The sequence below is a fragment of the Gambusia affinis genome, linkage group LG23 (assembly GCF_019740435.1).
Source record: "Gambusia affinis linkage group LG23, SWU_Gaff_1.0, whole genome shotgun sequence".
NCBI lineage: Eukaryota > Metazoa > Chordata > Actinopteri > Cyprinodontiformes > Poeciliidae > Gambusia > Gambusia affinis.
In genome coordinates this window covers 7,292,643-7,311,510 of record NC_057890.1, presented here as the reverse complement: position 1 = coordinate 7,311,510, position 18,868 = coordinate 7,292,643, and the positions used below count along the sequence as shown (strand labels likewise).

The 18,868-nt window shown below is 40.5% G+C and overlaps 3 protein-coding genes across 9 annotated transcripts in view; 2 read left to right on the top strand and 1 right to left on the bottom strand.

Moving 5' to 3' along the window:
* LOC122826743 (lysine-specific demethylase RSBN1L-like) overlaps positions 1 to 2,728 on the top strand; it is a 29,170-nt gene extending 26,442 nt beyond the window's left edge. Inside the window, exon 9 of the mRNA XM_044108962.1 lies at positions 224 to 2,728. Within this exon, the coding sequence (XP_043964897.1) occupies positions 224 to 1,912 (1,689 nt within the window). The 3' untranslated portion in view covers positions 1,913 to 2,728. The remainder of the gene's footprint in view (positions 1 to 223) is intronic.
* A 3,302-nt stretch (positions 2,729 to 6,030) lies between these two features.
* Positions 6,031 to 8,908, bottom strand: LOC122826746 (transmembrane protein 60-like). Its single transcript, XM_044108975.1, has 3 exons — positions 8,735 to 8,908; positions 8,345 to 8,432; positions 6,031 to 7,480 (listed from the first exon to the last, which is right to left on the bottom strand). Exons 2-3 carry the CDS (start codon positions 8,426 to 8,428, stop codon positions 7,163 to 7,165), a joined length of 402 nt encoding a protein of 133 aa, XP_043964910.1. The 5' UTR covers positions 8,429 to 8,432; positions 8,735 to 8,908; the 3' UTR covers positions 6,031 to 7,162.
* An 88-nt stretch (positions 8,909 to 8,996) lies between these two features.
* The window catches only part of LOC122826745 (protein PHTF2-like), a 42,098-nt gene continuing 32,226 nt past the window's right edge, over positions 8,997 to 18,868 (top strand). For 2 of the 7 annotated variants that reach the window (XM_044108974.1, XM_044108972.1), the window contains exons 1-2: positions 8,997 to 9,756; positions 17,591 to 17,641. The gene's annotated coding sequence lies outside the window, so the exon portion shown is untranslated. Of the gene's footprint in view, positions 9,757 to 9,814; positions 9,910 to 17,590; positions 17,642 to 18,073; positions 18,159 to 18,868 lie in introns of those variants that run through there. The other 5 variants (XM_044108973.1, XM_044108968.1, XM_044108969.1 and 2 more) reach the window with 4 other exon arrangements.

Sequence of the window (18,868 nt, the reverse complement as noted above, 5' to 3'; positions counted from 1 at the left end):
CAGGAGGTTACCAAAAAAGCCAGAGCAACATGTAAGGAACGGCATGTTTTGCTCGCCTCGGTTAAGGTCAGAGTTCAAGCTGCAACAACAACAAATAGAGACTGGGTAAAACTGAAACATTTTAAATAAACAGCTGCTGATTAAATTACCCCTCTTTTAGCATGGAGTCATTTCGTGTCTATTTCGACTGCGGCTCTAATCGTCCTCTTCGTCCTCTCCGCAGTGCGTCCAGTGGGTGGACGATGCCAAACTGAACCAGCTTCGGCGGGAGGGCATCCGCTACGCCCGCATCCAGCTTTGCCACGACGACATCTACTTCATCCCCCGCAACGTGGTCCACCAGTTCAAGACGGTGTCGGCCGTCTGCAGCCTGGCGTGGCATGTACGCCTGCAGCAGTACCACCAGGAGGAGAAGGGAGAGGAGGAGGAGAAAGCTGGGCTGAAGGAGGAGAAGGAGACGGCGATGGCTGAGGAGCAGGGTGGCGAGAAGAAGGAGAGGATAAAGGAGGAGGTGGATGTGGCAGAAAAACGGACGTTACTCGCTGACAAAAAGGAAGAAGGCGATGATCGTCTTCTGTCGTGTCAACCCTCGGATGATATCTCAGATGCCGGCAGAGACGAAGAGGAGGCGACGCGAAAGAAAGAAGAACCTCACTGGGTTTCTCCTCCTCAAAAGGCGAAGGTAGTAGCTCCAACTTCTCCTCCCTGCAAGAATAAATCACCCTCTCCTCTTCATCTTCCTCCCCCTGTTTCTCCTCATATGGACGTGAAATCCAAAGCCTCAGCTAAACCTCACCTCCCCGGTCACCCTGACAGCAGGACGGCGTCTTCCTCCTTGCCTCAGAAACGCTCCGGTTGCTCCAAGTCTTCCGCCCGCGCATCATCCTCGGGAGTCGCCTTCACTTCCTCGCACACTGTGTCTTCTACCTCCCGGTTTCCGTCGGCTTCCTCTTCCTCTCTGACGAGTCCCACGTCTGCGGCAGAGGCTCTCGTGACAACTCTTCCTCTTTCCAGAGTCTCCTCTTCCCTCCATCTGCCTTCGTCTTCCCATACGGAGCAACTCGACGATTCCGGCACGAAGGACTCCGCCCGGACGCCGACGCCGTCCGACTTGTGGACACCGTCGCAGGGGAGACCCGCTGCGGACGTACAGACTCGCTCCGCCCCGGCCGAGCGTTGGACCCGCCCGGCGGCGGACACACGGACACAAACCGCCTCCGATTCGGAGACGAGGACTCGCGGCTCGGATCCCGACTCCAGGACTTGTGTCGATGTGCAGCAGCATCTGGCGCCAGACGTGACACGGCGAGGGGGGTACATGCAGCAGTACCCCCCCGAGCACCTCCCGCAGATGCTCGCCCCTCCTTTTCCCCCTCTCCGCCCCCCCCTTCAGCCTCACGTCCTCCCCCAGACACCCGTCTCCAGTCCCCATGAGCAGCGCCCTCTGAACTCCTTCCTCAGTCAGGCGCCGTCGCCCCATTCGGTTCACCTGGGCCACCTGCACCCCCCCCACCCGCCCAGCCTCACCACACAGTCTCAGCCTTACTTCATGAGCCCTCCCTCCTCCTCCCCCTCTCAGCCAAACGCCCCCCAGTCTCTCTCGCCTCATTTCTCCTACCACCACCAGTTCGCCAAACCCTTCTTCCCCCCCCAGCACCCCGGCTTCCCCTCTCACCCCTTCCTCCCTCATCAGTCCTTCCTCCCACAGCCACCCGCTTCTTACCCACTGCAGCCACAGTACCAAACCTCAGCACCGGTGCAGCCCCAGCTGCTTCTGTCGCAGTCGTTTACCTCCTCTCATGCTCCGCCTCCCCCGTCCTCCACGCCGCCTCCGCTCCCTCCCCCTTTCCCGCCGCCTCCCCCCTTGCCTCAGCCCTCCCCTTCCATCTTCCCCCCTCCCCCCAAGGCATGACAACGAGCAGAAGCAGATTTTATAGGAGGATTTGTATATACCAATGGTAAATTTAAGTAACTGTACATGTAGGAGGCTTTGTTTTGGTTGTGCCGTTGTAAAGCTGTAAAAAGGGAGTGAGGTGGGAGGAAGTCAAGTTTTTTTTTTTTTTTGTTGTTGTTTTTGTTAATGAGCAGAGTGGGACTAAAACACGGTGCCTTTCATAAGAGTTTATACCCTCAACTATTCATTTTGTCACCATACAACCGTAAACTTCAGTGCATTTTGCCAGGATTTTATAGGACGGACCAACAGGAAGATGTTTGTAATCTGGAAATGGAAGAAAAATGCTACGCAACTTTAAAACTTTTTAAGGCCACCTTTTGCTGCAATTACAACTGGAAGGCCTTTGGAGTTTGTTTATGAAGAAAAGTATTCCCACATCATGTTGCTGCCGCCACCGTGTCCTACAGTGGGGGACGAGGAGTTCAATCCCTCTCATTTTGTTTGGTAGTTTTGTTCTAATGCAACTTTTACCATCCAAAGAGCCAATTTTGCCCTCAGTCCAGCTAAATAAAACAGATCTAGATTTACAAATATGACCTTACCTTTTGAAAAAAGATAACACAATTTTTGATAATTATCCACTGTAAGTAACTTTTTAAAGAGCAACCGTTTCACTCCTATTTTTAGTTGAGGGTTTTTTTTTGTTTTTATTTATCTCGAAAGAAAACAAAACTTGTTTTCAAAAATATACTGGCTTCATGTTCTTGTATTGGATGTTAATATTTGCATAGTTTTAGTTTCCAGCCTGCAAATGAGAAAAATAGATCTAGTTAAGAAAAAAGACTGGTACTTTAGTTTCATTCTGTTGTGGAAATGAAATGCAATTATTCCAGGAAGAAACTGAAAAACAGCTAAAACTTGCATTTTTTTTTTTTTTTTTACATTTTTAGTCAAACTTTCTAAGAGCCGTTGTGGAAACTCCAAAGAGCCAGTCGTGGCTTCGGAGCCGACGGTTGCAGACGAAACCTTTATAAGAACACATATTTTCTTCCCATTTTCAATCATGCACTACTTTGTGTTTCAAAAAAAAAAAAAATCTTTAAAGTCTCAGTAGAATGCGCTGAGGTTTACGAGTCTAACGTGAGAAAACTTTGTGGGTGCGAATCCTCATGCAAGGCATCGTTTAAGCCCCGCCCCGCCGCACTAAACCGGCTCAGATTTTACTGAGGCTTGAAAGTATAAAACTGTTTTACATTTCACTTCGTTTGCAGGAAGCTGTTGCTTTTAGAAAGTGCTTTTAACCCCGAATGATGCAAGGTCCCGGTTCAAATGAGGCCGCTGGCGTGCAGGTGTGTTGTCCGGTTCTGTTTTCATCCTTTCGGAGCCAACAGAACCCACCGTCAGACATAGGAAGAAAACGTATTTATTTAAAAGAGCTTTTTTTAAACTGTTTTTCTAATGAAACTTGCAGCTAATGCTTCCATTTTCAGGGGGTTTTATTTAATTCAGTTGTGTGTTGATACGATACTGCATCATTTCGTCCTCTATTGTGTCGACACGGATACTGGCTGGACTTTTCCGCCATGTTGTGTTTAGAGCAATAACCCGCTAAATATCAAACAGAAACCTGTGTCTGTATTTTTACTCATGTTTTTAAGTGGACAATGGAACATAATAATGATGAGTGCAATTAATAGATGTTTCTAAACTTTTCAAGTGTTTTGTTGGTTAAAGAAAAGGAATGTTATCTACTCAACTGGAGGCTCCGTGTGAATTGTAAGTCAGACCGTTTGCCTTCGGTGGCAGAGCGCTAATGTCATTTTTAATGTCTTCTGGCTGTCTAGATGAGTTTTGGTTGAGGAGTTGGTTCAACCGCAGCCAAGACGGTCTCAGGAAAACCCATCCGTCTAAAAAATAAAAACCGCTTGTCGATTCTTAAACGTTTCGACTGAGGTTTCTGCAGCTATGCTGCTCCCGTTGAACATTTAAACGTCTGGATGCTAGAAAACTGAATTCAAAAAGCAATACAGAGACGTAGGAGGTCGAATCCAGGCACGGGCCGGTTAACAGAGTACAACCGAGGATTAAACGGCTGCATTAAAATTCACCGTTGTTGTGTTGCCATGGTTCAAGTCATTTCTTTTCTGGCTGTATGGGACATAGTTAGACACTGCTTCCCCTCCCTCACCTGTTGCTGCATACTGCCTCGGTTACAAGGCAGATGCCTTTTTCCGTAAATTATTTGCAATGACAAAATAAACAAAAGTGAATGGAAAAAGAAAAAGACAAATTTTTTGGAGGTTTGACTTTTCTGTCTAGGTATTAAAGTAATAAATGCCAAATTTATACGAAGATTTGATTTTTAGCTGTAATCACCAACATGATGTTTTTGTGGCAGCAGGAGTAATTGTTGCCGCCCCGTGCCAGGTGAACAGTTCCCATATGGGCAGCTGTTCACTTACAAAACACTTATTTCCTTCTGCCTGCAAAGGAAATAACCGTCAACGGAACCGTCTGGAGCTCCTCCCCAAAGCATTATGTATCGGTTTACCCGTCTACTTTTGCCACAGTGTTCAGATTTTTATTTGTCAGCCAGAGACTGAAGGGACCTGTGTGCGGCCTACATCTGCGGAAGTTTAACAATGACAGCAGCTTTTTTTTTTCTTTGTCACCAGTGTCTTTTCTTAAATTATTTTCATTGTCTATATTAGAGTACAGCCCTCTTGATAATGTAGCCCTCAACATTTCCCCAGTGCCTGTCCTTAACTGTGAACTCCTCAGTGGTCCAGAGGCGCTCAGTGCAGGGAGTTTCTTCCTTTTATGAGTCGCAGTTGAAGTTCTCTCTGAACTACAAGAGCACCGCCTTAAATTGGGTTCCCACATCCGCTGAAAAGCCTGTAAATATCTACGTTTCAAATAGGGAAGACTTAGAAGGATGCCACCCTCAAAGAAGGGTTTGAATTGTTCCTCTTAAGTCTCGCCACAGACAAGAAATCCAGATAAATGTAAGAATGGCGCCTTAGGTTTTTCTTTTTTCCGTCTTTTCTGCCTCAAACGACCCAATTTGAGCGACCTTACTCTGTGCGTCTCTGGGGAGATAAAGGCGATAACGAAGAACTTGATCAACAGTCGCAAGGCGCTCTGCAGCTCGTTTTGTGCTTTTTGGGTCTAAAAGTTACAGAAACATGACAGGATCTTTTTTTTTTTTTTTTTCTTTTTTTTTGTACAATTGTTACAAAACCTTTGGTTGAAAACAGATGTCCTCAGGGGCTACCATTGTTTTCACAGGATTTATTTATATCAGTGTTTTGTTTTTTTTCCATTTTAGTTATTTCAACTGTCAGCACTGTAGTGTACATAAGAGGTTTTTGTAAAGAGGAAAAAAAACTTGTAGTGTGGTTTCTACTTTAAATATGAACCTAGCTAATAAAAGGTTCAAAGTATGAAAACTGTTTGTACGTTTCTGTTCTCTCGTTTGAAATCCTCATTTGTCATCTTAAGACAAAAAGAATCAATTTCTTATCCAATTAAATCCTATTTCAGTTAAAATCGTAACAAAATGATGCATTTAGTCTGATTACAGGAGCAAAGTAATCAAAAGGCTGGACTTGGCTATATGCTAATAGATCTGCCAGCGTCACTAGAATGTGATAAAAAAAGCAAAATGCAAAAGACCTACTGATAGAAGACCTTAAACACATATCGCTGTTCTCTGCTTATGAGATTATGTTAATAAAAACAAAGTTCACATGAAACTCCATAAAGCTTACAAAATATTATCGCACAAGCCAGCTGGTATCAGTTCACACACAGTTAATGAACAGTGAATGACAAGTGATCACAAATAGTCCCGTTCTAAGAGAAATAACATTTTTACTCTCCGTGGGACAGAAATGCAGTTAACAGGTCTGTCATTGGCTTTGTTCAGGAAAGAGAATTAAACTGAACCAGACATGGAAATAAAAACAAAAGTACTGAAAATTAATGGCAGCTGTAGTTCATATTTGTCTTACAGATTCGTGAATAGAAGCAACTTAACATTGTAGAGATAATAATGTTAACGAATACAAATAGATTTTTTTTTTTTTTAAATGCATGCTTAGTAGTTATTTTTCTCCTGTGTGTTTTGTTTACCTGCCTGTACATTCTTTACAGCTGTTATGCAACCACTCGCTGCCTGCAGTCTGCGTCACGAAGACCACCACTATAATTCAGGCAGACAACACACACACACACACTCTAAAGCTGTGGCTACATAATTCAGTGCTGGTTTGCTTTGGCTCAAGTTCCCTTCAAAACTAAATTTTCTCCCTACTTAGTTTCCTGCTGAGAATCATTTCCTGCTGCTGTTATTATCCCTCTGTCGAGTTAAGTGTTGTTTAATATTGGACAAACTTTTGCAAGTGCAGTGTGCTGGCTGCACGTCAGATGAGCTGAAGTTTCCTTTAAAGGGCAGCCACTCTTCTGGCGGTGTGCCTCCTCCTCAGGCTATTTCAGATTGTCTTGTTTAGATTTTCCCCCCCAACAGCTTTATTATCTCCTAATAAGTGAGTCTCCAACATTTGTAAATTCTTAAGTATGAATATGAACTGCAACAAAAAAATACACCCAGTGTCATAGAAATCAGACATTTATTAATTACATCACATGCATACAGTCTTAGCAGTGTTGTTTTCTTCTCTCTTTTTTTTTTTTGTCAAATAAAGTGCAAAAAAACATATGTATATACTGAAAAAAAAGTGTTTGGAGCAATTGTTGGCACAAAATAAACATTAGTGGTGCAAGAATGAATTCGGCTGAGATCCAAACCACAAATAAACTGCTGGTATAAAGGGTTTAATTTGGATTTACTCTGCATGCACAGAGAGTGACGGTTTGAGACACATTACTACTTATAGAGTAGAAAAGGGAGCTTGTAGAAATCCAGGAGCAGCCAGAGGATAAATGACAGGATGGTGAGTGCTAGCTGCTAAGCTAACTCCCAATTTGCCAGCTGGGGAATGAAAGAAGTGTGGAGGAACGCAGCCAAAGCACATGTAACTCAAGTATAACAATTACAAAGTAAACAATTTAAATACTAAAAAAAAAGAAAACAAACAATACTGATCATGAGATTTTTTTTTTCTTCAGTGTTGGCTTCACAGTAGATTAACAAACAGCTGCTCTTCACTAAAGAATTGAAGTTCTGGGGATTGATTGACCAACTAGCAGCTTCTTTTATAGGGCAGGTCTCTTACTCAGAAAGTGTGTTGAGAGAACACTGCTTCAAGCCTCTCTCCTTTCAGGACAAATATTCAGCCCCAGCTCCACCAGTGCTCCCAGCAGCATGGTCCACAGCGGTATGCAGACAAACGTCAGCTTCACGTCGGCCAGCTTCTCCAGCTTGGCGCACAGCGTCAGGCAGAAGCCCAGTTTGAGCAGCATGGCGGTCAAGTACCAGGTGCGTAGGCGCAGGGACGACGAGCCGTTGCGCAGGTCGTAGCCAAGTTTGCAGCGCCCCGCCATCTTGATGGCGAGCATGAGGATGAGGATGCCGTCAAAGACCCAGACTGGGAGAAAGATGAGGAACCAGTTCCATTGCACCTGGAATGAGGAAGAGGAGATGATCATGATTGAGGTATTGAATAATTGTGAAATAAAGGGAAAATCAATGAGTACAAAGTGTTGTGCGCATTTGTATTCAGGCTCCTTTACTCTAATACCCTAAAATAAAATCCAGTTCAAACAAATAGAACTATTGTATTAAAAGTGAATATTTAGTCTCAGTAGAAAAAGGTAGAGTTTTACCGTCCAGCTGGCCAACTTTAAACATAAGACCAGAAGTACAATGATGGATAGGGTCTAGATCAAAGAATATTAATGCTAGAATGGTCTAGTCAAAGTCTAGGTCTGAGTTCATCTGAAAGTCTAAGCTACTGCAACCACTTCAGTCTCCAGCTGTGAAATACCTGTAGCTGTAATTCTACCAGAAGGTATTGTATCACGGGCTGCACAGTGGCGCAGTTGGTAGAGCTGTTGCCTTGCAGCAAGAAGGTCCTGGGTTCGATTCCCAGCCGGGGTCTTTCTGCATGGAGTTTGCATGTTCTCCCTGTGCATGCGTGGGTTCTCTCCAGGTTCTCCGGCTTCCTCCCACAGTCCAAAAACATGACTGTCAGGTTAATTGGTCTCTCTAAATTCTCCCTAGGTGTGAGTGTGTGTGTGAATTGTTGTTTGTCTTTGTGTGGCCCTGCGACAGACTGGCGACCTGTCCAGGGTGAACCCCGCCTCTCGCCCGGAACGCAGCTGGAGATAGGCACCAGCAACCCTCCCGACCCCGTTAGGGAAGAAGGGTGTAAAGAAAATGGATGGATGGTATTGAACACAAATACACACCACAATTATTTTTTATTTGTTGAATTTAAAATTAAAACAGTAAAATAGTTCGACCACAAAGAGAGGTCGGGATACCTTCCCATCCAGTTTGAGCACCAGCATGATGAGGAACACCAGGGTAAAGACCCAGGTCAACAACACCCTCTGGGCCAGAGACATCTCACTATGCGGACACACATCAGAGGAGAAAATGAATCCATGGTAAACACGCAAAACGCTACTGCTTTATCAATGATGATAATCGCTTGTTACTTGTAATAGAATTGTATGAAACTAAGAAGAACAGTGGATCAATCCTTTACCACAATAAGCCTGTCAGTTACGGTCTTGCTAGAAAAATATATTCATTTGATATAGTACAAACTGAATCTATATGTATTCAATTAAAGCTTTTCATTCATTGTAAGCAACGGGTTGCTCTCGGCTAGCTCAAATAGCATTGTGCTAATCCATTAGTTGACTTACATTAGTGTATTCCCGACTCTTTGTCAAGCATCCTCTTGTCTCTCTGCACCTCAAATATAGATAATCACAATAATGTCACTGCCTATCAGTTATATTATTAAGATTATTATAGTCCACAGCAGTAATAATGAACACGTCCCGTTATATTCGGATTTGTCCCGCCCCTCCAAGAATACGATTGGTTATTTTTTTTTCCTCCTTTACGTTGGTCGTACGTTCTATAGACATAAAAGAGTAGAAGTTGAACGGCATACGTCAACGTCACCGCCATGTTTTAAGTTGCATCTTTGTTGGAAGCAAATAGGTTTGGTTGTTATTATAGCTACAAATGAATTAAATGTGGTGCGTTGGTACATTTGAAAACATTATTGTACCTCCACTTCTAAATGTTTTTGACAAAACAAGATAGCTGAACTTAATACAGTTAAAACTAGGTCAGTTAAATGTAATTATTTGGTATATATTTTATTTTTAGTTAATTTATTTTATGTCGAACGCCTTGACGGTAGCCGTTTTCTCTTGCATATCTAGAACATGTGTAACCATTTTGGCGTCAAACCGTAAAGGTTTTGTAAAGGCGCACAGTCCGTGGTTAGGTTAGATGTCCACTAGAGGGCGGTAGTGTTTTTTTCACTATTTCATATGTTTATAGTTATATCCAATTTTACGCACAACTATTGAAAACAAAAACAGCGGGATTTGTACGTTTCATTTAAACAATTGTTTTTGCATCAATTTATACAGTTCGTTGTGTAAATTGATGGTCAAGTTTAAGTTGATTAAAATGTAACTTCACGTTCTCTCGAAGCTTTACGGTGATATTCTCCAAGTAGTATTTTCGCACTGAGCGTTAGAAAGGGAAAAGCTAGCGTTTCAAACATCACCGAGCAGGACTCTGAGCATCTCCTCCTGACAGTGGGAAAAGCTCGCTAACTCTTTGCGCCACAGTTCACCTTCAGATAGCACAGGTATTGCTTTGACGGAGCGGACTTGGGACAACGCTACTGCGGCGTGAAAAGGAGGTAAGACGGAGCTTATGCTCGTTCAGAGATATTAAGTACAGCTGTGCGGGCTCTTTGTGGCTGCCGCCGGTGGCTTAGCTAACTGTGTAGCTTGGCTTGAACCAAAGCAGCCAAGAAGACTGGTGGAGACCAGTTTCTGCGTCCCAATACACGGTAATTAGCTTTTAAAAATAGCTGCTTCACATGCCGTTACAGCACCACAAAGGTTACGATCTTTTGTTTCACTGAAAAATGCAGTAACACTACCTTCCCCCTCCTCCTGTACTGAAGTCACCCTACTAACTCTTTAAGCTAAACGTTTAAATTCTGCTATATCTACAGTCAGAAAACATTAAAGGGTTAATGCGGAACTAATCCAATTTTAATACAAAAACTCTAGCCGTGTGGCTCATTTGTGGTTGCTGGTTATGTTTATTTTCAACATGGTGCAGGAGATGGATGACTCACCGGGTTTAAATATTTCTTGCTCACTCAACTGTGGTTGCTCTCGGTAAACCAAGCAATGTTAACAGACCAGTCTTTCGCTGGATGGCGGGGTCAGCATCCTTTCTAAGATACAGTTTTGCCATTGCACCAATACAGAAGGCTCTCTATATATTATACATGATACAAAATTATGTTGAATTACAAGATTTAGTTTTTATTTTTCGGACAAAGAAATACGAACCTACGAGGGAAAGAAGACTTTATGGAGAATTAGGCAGTGCTTTATCCAGTTTCTTATGCACACAGGTAGCAAGTCAAGTTCAAATATCAGAATGGAGGGGAAAGAAAAGAGGATTTTAGTGACCTTGAACTTGGCTGTGTATTTCAGAGGCTTCTGATCTGCAGGGATTTTATGCTTAATCATCCCTCCTGTTTGAAGTGGATAGTTTGAAAGAGAAAATATCTTATGAGAAGCAGTTGTGCGGAATGGCCTGACAGGTTCAAGATCATAGAAAGGCAACAACAGCTCGATAACTTAGGAATACAATACCCATTGAATCTCAGAGCAGATAGATTATAAATAGCACCAGGTATTAATCCTGTCAGCTAAAAACTCCAATCTGCTGAGTCTAAACTTCACTTGTAATGTTCAGATGATAGGCTAAGATTTTGACTTTAACAATGTGAAAGCATAGATGCATCCTGCATTTTGCATCCAATTTTCTAAACATGTTTATTTATTGTCAAAGCTGTAGAAATGATTGATTTTTCTGTTTTATTGAAGCTTTTGGCTTGCTATTTTTATGTGATACAAGTTAAACCATTGTATTTGCACTTAAGAAAACTTTCGACCAGCCTATATTTAGTATTGTTGAGGCGTATAATTGCATACAAGAGGTAGCTGCTGTAAACGTGCAGTTCCTGATAACAGGCAACTTTGATTCTTTCTCTTTTTATTTGATCAGTGTGTATTTTTTATGACACTCATCATTTTATGATAAAATATGGCTCTTTATTCAGGGGTATTTTTGGGTGTTGGTATCTCTGCTACTGGATTATGTGCACACATGGATCTAATTGTAACCTGAAGACGCAAATAAGCTTTTTTTTTTTCCTATGGCAAACAAATTCTCCATTAGTTGGGAAAAGTCAGCATGACAATTGGCACAAAAATCTATTGGTGTTTGAAGGGTAAAAATGTCAGGAGAATAGACCCAACTCAACCCCAATTGAAGTCACTGAAACACATTTAAACTGTTTGAGCCAATTGCTGACGCAATTGGGTAGATTGCAGTACTTAGCTACCAAAATAGAGCATGTAATGCTATTAATGCATTACCCAGTATTTAAGGGCTCATACAAAAATCTATTCTCAGTATATTGGCGAGTAGTTAAGTTTCTAAATATATAAATCTGTATTAAAGTTGAAGAATGTGTCTCTGTCCTAAGTGAACAATGAGCCCGGTTTGATAACAATAAGCTCAGATGTTATCTACACTGGTGAATTTTTCTCCTTTGAATGATGTGTATGAGACAGAGAATATCTTATCAAAAAGAGTATACGTCAGCAGAAATGTCTCCACCACCAGATCCATAGAAGCACAAACAGAAAAATAAGGTGAAGCTTAGGCCTGTTTACAGACATGACTGGGAAAAAGTAGTCAGTGTTGTATTGCACTTAAACATTTCAGATCATCAAGCAAATTTCAACACCAAACAAGGTCAAGATAACCAAAGTAAATACAAAATGCAGTTTTTAAATTAGAATGTCACCTGTTGAAGGGAGAGACTATCCAAACCAGCCTGGTCCTGTTTCATTGAATCACAGATTACGAGGATTGTAGTTCTTTTGGTGGTTGAATTTCACAAGCAATACCAGCATAGTGGGCTGAAATATCCAAAAATTTAACTACTTTGTAACTAGAAGTTATTACAATAATATTGTCATTTTGAAACCATTTTCAAGTAATATATTTCAAATTGACCCTCTCAAAGACTAACAAGCTGTAACTTTGTAAAGAACACTCCACACTGGGATCTTTTAAATATCCAAAATAAAATACAACCACAAAAAGCAATTCATGAAAGGAAATAAAAGCCACATATAACCAAAACCATAAAAAAATTATTACGAAGTCTCTGGAAACAAAATTGCCCTTCAAAAAATATTCATAAGAATAGAAATTATCAAGTTAATTGTTAATTGAATAATTGCTTATTTCGACAGGTGTGCAAGACCTTTAAAGAAGCTGCTTATGTGAAAAACCTCTGCAATGTGGCTGTATTATAACAACTCTAAAGAATAGCAAAAGTGACTCAAACACTTGGAGTTGTTTCCACCAATTGTGGCACAACCAGTGATTTGGGCACCTTGTATGGCAAGACTCTTGTCAAATCTTTCCATATTGGAGATATATTTGCCATCATTTTATTTATGTGTCAGAAATAAAAGTATTGCGTATTTACAGTTTGTCAAATAAATGTGAACATGTTGAGCAGATTACACAAACTGTTCAACAGTAACTTACAGGACTGACATGCTTTTAGAGTAATATGCTTGGCATCCATTCCTTTTATACTGAGAAAGAAATGTCTTATCTCCTTTGATAAGACAAGGAAGCTGCTTAGCTGCTGTTTAATCCCAACTTTTTGCTTTTTAATTAACAGTGTGTTTATTACAAGGGTGTTTCCATTTCCATTTGCTAAATCAGTGTTTACAAAAAACTTGTTTTTCACTTTTTGACATATGAAAGATGAGTTATCTCATTTGAGACACTGACATTTCACTTAGTAGTGCGATTATCAGTATAGTGGTGCTGAAGTCAGGCAGTGCATTTAGTGAATCAGGAAACATGTTATCACACCAAATTTCAGTGTTAACAGAAATGTCTCCACCACCAAATCTATAGAGGCACTAATGAAGAGTGCAGCTTCACTCATCATTTTGGCATATCAGTGCATAGATATGTCATTTACAACTTCAGCTAGAGATTTAATTATTTATCATACTTATCAAGTCTTAAATTTTTAAATCTAAAATGGCTCTTTTTTGCTCCTAAATATTATTTTCTGCCGCATTAAACAAATATATAAAATACAATGATGCAGTGGATCACTGAGATCTTGCTCAACCAAGATTTTTCAGGTTGTGGTACTTTCTGACCTTGTTGGGGAACTTGGCATTGAAAGACCGAACAATAGCGTTCAATCGCTAAGTTTGGGTAAAATACCAGAGGAAAAGTCAACATTTGTCTTACTAGAGAGAGTTAAAGCCCAGGTCAGGCATGTTCTGTCAGAAATGCAATTATGTAAACAAGACGTGAGAATCTGCATCTTTGAGTGGAAACATTTGAGATGGTTGTCCTCAGTAATACCCGTTTATCAGCATAGCAGTGCATCAGTTTGTCAAAAGGCTCAAAATCCTCCTTAAGGCATGTCGTTTGACGCAACTGTCTGATTTAATGTTAGTGCTGCTCATATGTTGTACTTTAATGTGGACTCTTTGTATCACCTCCCTCTCACTCGTCTCAGATGATGAAGTGGTGTGTTTTGTGTCATTCACCATGCAACCAAACTGCAGCTGGTTACGTCACCAGCTGCAGTTTGGTTACATCACACACAGGACCGCTGTCATTTTATGTTTCAGCGAGAACACAGAGGCCTGGTGGGCAATTGGCTATTTTACAGAAGCATAAAACATTCTGAGTTGTGAGATTTATTGGTCTTGTTGCTCTGATTCACTATGGAGTGGGTTCTTATTGGTTGTGTTGCAACCTGAGAAGTCTTGTTTTATTTGCTCTCATCAGATGTTTCCCTCTATGGAAAACACGTCTCCACCAGGCCATCTCCAAATCAAATATGGTGACTGTAACAAATGGGACACAAATGCAACATTTTCTACTTAGTTCCTTTGACTAGTAAAATTAAATCCAGAGTTCCCCCCAGTGTATTATAAGCCTGGCAAACCACCAGGCTTTACTTTTACATTGTTTATATATTTAAATCTTTTTAAAATGTTTACATTTTTTAAGACTTTCAGTTAGTGTTCAGGTATTAATCTTTCAATAATACATAATTATCAAGTGATATTTTCAACTTTCCTGTCAACTTTAAACATTTTTTAACTCAAAAACACAACGGGCTGGTGAACGAATGACTGCGTTAGCATCCAACCACCAGGGTTAGCAAGTTTTCTTGGGGAAACCTTGTAAATTTGATCAAATTGTAATATTAACGTATTTTAAACATAGCATGAAAAATCTTGGGTTGTCTTGCTGTTGCAAAAGATGTCAGTGAACATTGACAACAAAACTGGCCTTTGACCAGATTAGTTTGTTTCAGGTTGATGAGCCCTGACTGGGTGGAAGCTCAAAAGTACAAACTATTTGTGTAAAGAATTGACAGTCCACTCTTCATTGTGGAAGTACTTACTGAAGGAAGATGTTGGAGACCTTAATTGGATAAGAAGAAGGCTGAAGAGAGTAGTGCACAGTGGCTCAGATCTATCTGTTTTGACAATTTCATCAAACATTTTGGGTTTGGGAATCTTGGCAAGCTTTCAGAAATCTGATTTGGTCACCGGTATCTCTCTAAAGATAATGAAACTGTGTCAAATTTGCCTTTGCCCTAATCTTTAGCTCCTCCACAGATTCTCTCAGATTCAAGTTGGTACTCTGGCTTGGCAACTCCAAAACAATATCACTTTCAGACAGGAGATGCAATAAAGCAGAGTCCATGCCTTTAATGCTTGGATTCTGGGAAAAAGTAAATAATCGTTGCGTTTAGCAAATTCCCCTAGAACGTTTTCTGCTTAGCTATATGTTTTGAGTTTAATTTAGCTGTGAGAGACATAAATCAGCTGCTAAGTCTGTCACACCCAACGTTAACGCAACGCTAGGATCTAATTACAAATCTGTCAGTATGTGAGACTTTTTTCTGAAGCAATCCATAATCCCACAAAGTAAACTCAATATAAGCAGATCAAGTGTCATTTTGATCTAAGCAGCAAAAGCGATGACTGGAGAATAACAGAAAAATAAGTACTTTAGTTTACTTTCAGGTGTACGTTCTGGCAATGACATTCCTATTTATACTTCTCTTTCAGGCACACCACAAATATTTTAAAGCATAGAACTGGCAGCAATAAAAAAAGAACTGTGTTCTGATGTTAAATTAAGAGAGTCTAAAACTTCTTTTTAATCCAGTTTTATATGTTAATGGATAATATTTTATATTTCATATGGTAAAAATCAAGGCTAACTGAATACAACCATAGTTTATACAATATCTTTGTTTCTACATTTTTTCTCTCTATAACCAACTATTTCTTCATTTAGCAGTTTTGATATTTGTTAGTCAGATTTGGGGATATTTGCAGCAAAAATCCTGATTTTGTGTGGCTCTTTACGTTGGTTAAAGAAAAGATTCATGAATTCATTCATTGACTAAAAGCCATCACATTCGCTGTTTTTTCGGGGTGGAGGCCGAATGCTCATCACACTTTATTTTGAAATGCATTTCAGAGTTAATGTAAGAACAAACAAAGTTCTAACCCAAGATTAAACATTGCATCCAGTCAATGAATCTTGAAGTCGCTTTTTGCATGTTTTGCCCTGACAGTTTATATGAAGCTGCAGCTGCGGACAGAAGCACCTAAATTCTAGATGCAGATTCAAACTTTTAAATGTCCTTTTTTAATTATTTGGTTTTATTTCGTTTTGACATCTGAGAAACACCGTTGAGGTGTAATTTGTTTACTAACTTGGACTGGTATGCAAATTAAGTTTGAATGAGTTTAGCTTGCAAATGTGGAAGCATGTTCTGGGTTTAATGGACATAGTCTCTGTTTTCAGTGGACTCGAGAGCGGTGCAAAATATTTTACCTACGGTAGGTTTACTGGAGCTCTTCCATTTGTTGAGGACTTGTGGGGTTTCTCCTGGTAGCAGTGAGCTAACTACTAATGCTATAATTTGTTTGGCCTGCAAATACAAGACAGCCTGTATCTGCTCACATGGTCCTGAAAAGCAGACAAACTTCTGCAAGTACTCAGCACAAAGCTGTTTTTACCACTGGCTTGGTTGATTCAAACCAGCTCAGTTATTTGTTCCCATATGACGGGCAGACGATGCATAACCCTGATACTCTCTCTGAAATGAGTCAGTGTTTCTTCACTTCTGTCGCCAATTTGCACCACTTAAGGAACTACATTCATAGCCTCAGTTTTTATCAGCCTCAGCGGTTTAATTTAAGTCATTTTGGGTGACTATAACGTAGACAACCAACATAAACAATAAGGAATCGTAAACTCCTGTTTCAGCTACTTCAAATGAGGCGCTTTAGTTGTTAAAAAGCTGAATATTTATTATTCCTATTGATTGGTTTTATAGAGTAACACAAGTAGGACAAGTTGGTTAATTAGTTGGCTCATTTGTTTAGGTTGAGCTCAGCCTAATGTGATTGTCCTCAGGAGCCGATGTCCTGCAAATTCTCTGCATCAGCTGTATCAAATAATTAGGACATTAGGCTACAGTATGCAGTGAAGTCTGTAGGACTTTATTGCATAAGTGAGGTGGGATCACACACAGCTGTTTCATTCAGGTGTGTTGAACTACGAACTAAAAGCTGCAGGAGACTGGACATTTATGGTGTGCCCCAAAATTTAACTCAAGCATCCTTTCTTTGTGTTTTTGTTCTTGCTTTCTTTCCTTTTATTGCAAGTGTTTTCTTACTGCTTTCTGTGTCCTCCATATCTTCTTTTTGTTCATTCTTCCTTTTGTCCTTATTTATTAATCCTTTCTTCTTTGTATTATTCCTCCTGTCTTTCCCTTTCTGTCATTTGCTTCCTGTCTTAAATGCTATCATTCTTCCTTTCCTGAGTTTTTCTCTTTCCTTCTTTACTTATCTTTCCTACTTCCTTACTCTCTTGCGACTCTCTCCTTCTTGTTCCTGTCCTTCCTTTTGTCGTTTTTCTTTCTTTCTGCCTTCCTTTTCTTGTGTTATGCCGTTTCCTTTTTTAAAAACCCTTTCATTGTAGAAATATCAGCCAACAATTCATTATAAATTTTTGTATTTCACATTTTAAAGTGAACATAAAGGATAATGGACAGAGTTACTTTTTAGATAACTCTGGAATGTTGATCTAAAAATTATGACGTTTTTAACGTGGATACATTTGTCAGAATTCTGTTTGGAAAAATGTCAAACCTTTTCATTATATGAGGAGTTTGATGGAACAACTTGAAGCTCTGTAATTATTTCCCTTTATATAAATTATTATTATGCAATCTTCTTTGTAAGGATCGGAAAAGCTTTATGCTAGTATTTATATATGTACAACAAGATCGTTGCTCCTGTAGGTCACGTCTTATACCAAATATGGTCTAAATTTTCGCTCTCTTTTCTGTGCAGGTCGTTGGTCGTGAGGACAAACCGTCACTCGGCTGCGAGGCCAGACCAGAGGTGAGTCCCGGTTCTTTCACAAACCCTTCAGACTTGTTCTTGTTTTTTTTGCTGCTGCTTCATCTGCTGCTATTAGCATGTCAGCCGCCTACATGCACGCATACGTGTACAGAGCCTTTCTGCTTGCACATCAACAACACTTCATGAAAACTGATGGAAACAGATGGAGGAGTAAGAGTGTGGATTTAGAAAACAAACATCCTGTTTTGGGAGCGCACATAAGACGCAAACTCAGGACTCTTATTTTTAGCGCTTGTCTGCAAATGCTGGCCTGCAGTCAGCAGCAGAAACCTTTTTTTAAAGTTTCAGTTCATCTGTGGTTACTTGGTTCCTGCTCAGGAAACTGCAGCAGTCTAGTTTTATGTGACCTTTCTGCACAGCTAGCTGCTTTGCATTCCCTCTTGGTTATGCTATTGTTTACGATTTTTGCAGCTTGGTGAGGCATCCGAATGTCTCGGGAGAAATCAGGACTGATCACGGGAGGTTGCATTTCTCTAATCCCAATTGTCCTGCTTCGGTGAGTTTATGACGAGCCTATTTGCAAACATTGGTTATGCCTCGCTGCCGTAAAAATCATGTTCTTGTGATGCAGCCACCGGTCGAACTCTTTCCCACTTTTACAAATGTAAAAGTGAATTGTTGGGTCATTTTGTGTAAGTTATTTTGGTAAGAGAATCTTCTTGCTCAATGCAAACCAGGTCTTCGTCATCTTGTTACTGATAAACACTCTTGAACCGATTACCAATCCTTTGACCTTTAATCGCCTCCTGGGCTGGAGTCTCGGGTTCCCTGTTGGCAGGCAACATACTAAATCGCTGTAACGCGGATGCCTCCACCCAGCAGAGATGGAGGGGAGGAGCTAGTGTTACACACCACGAGATTGCAGATTCATGAAGGATATCTCCTCCTGACTTACCGCTGACATCAGTTTGTATTTATATCAAGCTGAATTCAAATATATATGCCATCTGAATTTCTACTGTAGCTTTAATTTGACAACCACACCAGGTTAGTGACGAGGGTTACAACCTGCTAACAACCTGGTTCTGTAAGCTTATCACTTTGGGGGTGTTGCATTTGGATACTGCAAGGGTCAAGCTCAAGCCAGCCAAATAAAACTCATCTAGTCGCAAATGTTAAACAACTTTTTAATATAGCAGAAAGAAACTGAAACATTTTCATATCTAAATTTTAAAATATTAGCTGTTTTTAAAAAATTATTTTTAA

Coding starts and splice junctions, on each gene's coding strand:
- LOC122826746 (XM_044108975.1), bottom strand. CDS start 8,428: ATGTCTCTGGCCCAGAGGGTGTTGTTGACCTGGGTCTTTACCCTGGTG. Junction 7,481..8,344: donor TGCTCAAACTGGATGGGAAG/GTATCCCGACCT, acceptor TCCTCATTCCAG/GTGCAATGGAACTGGTTCCT.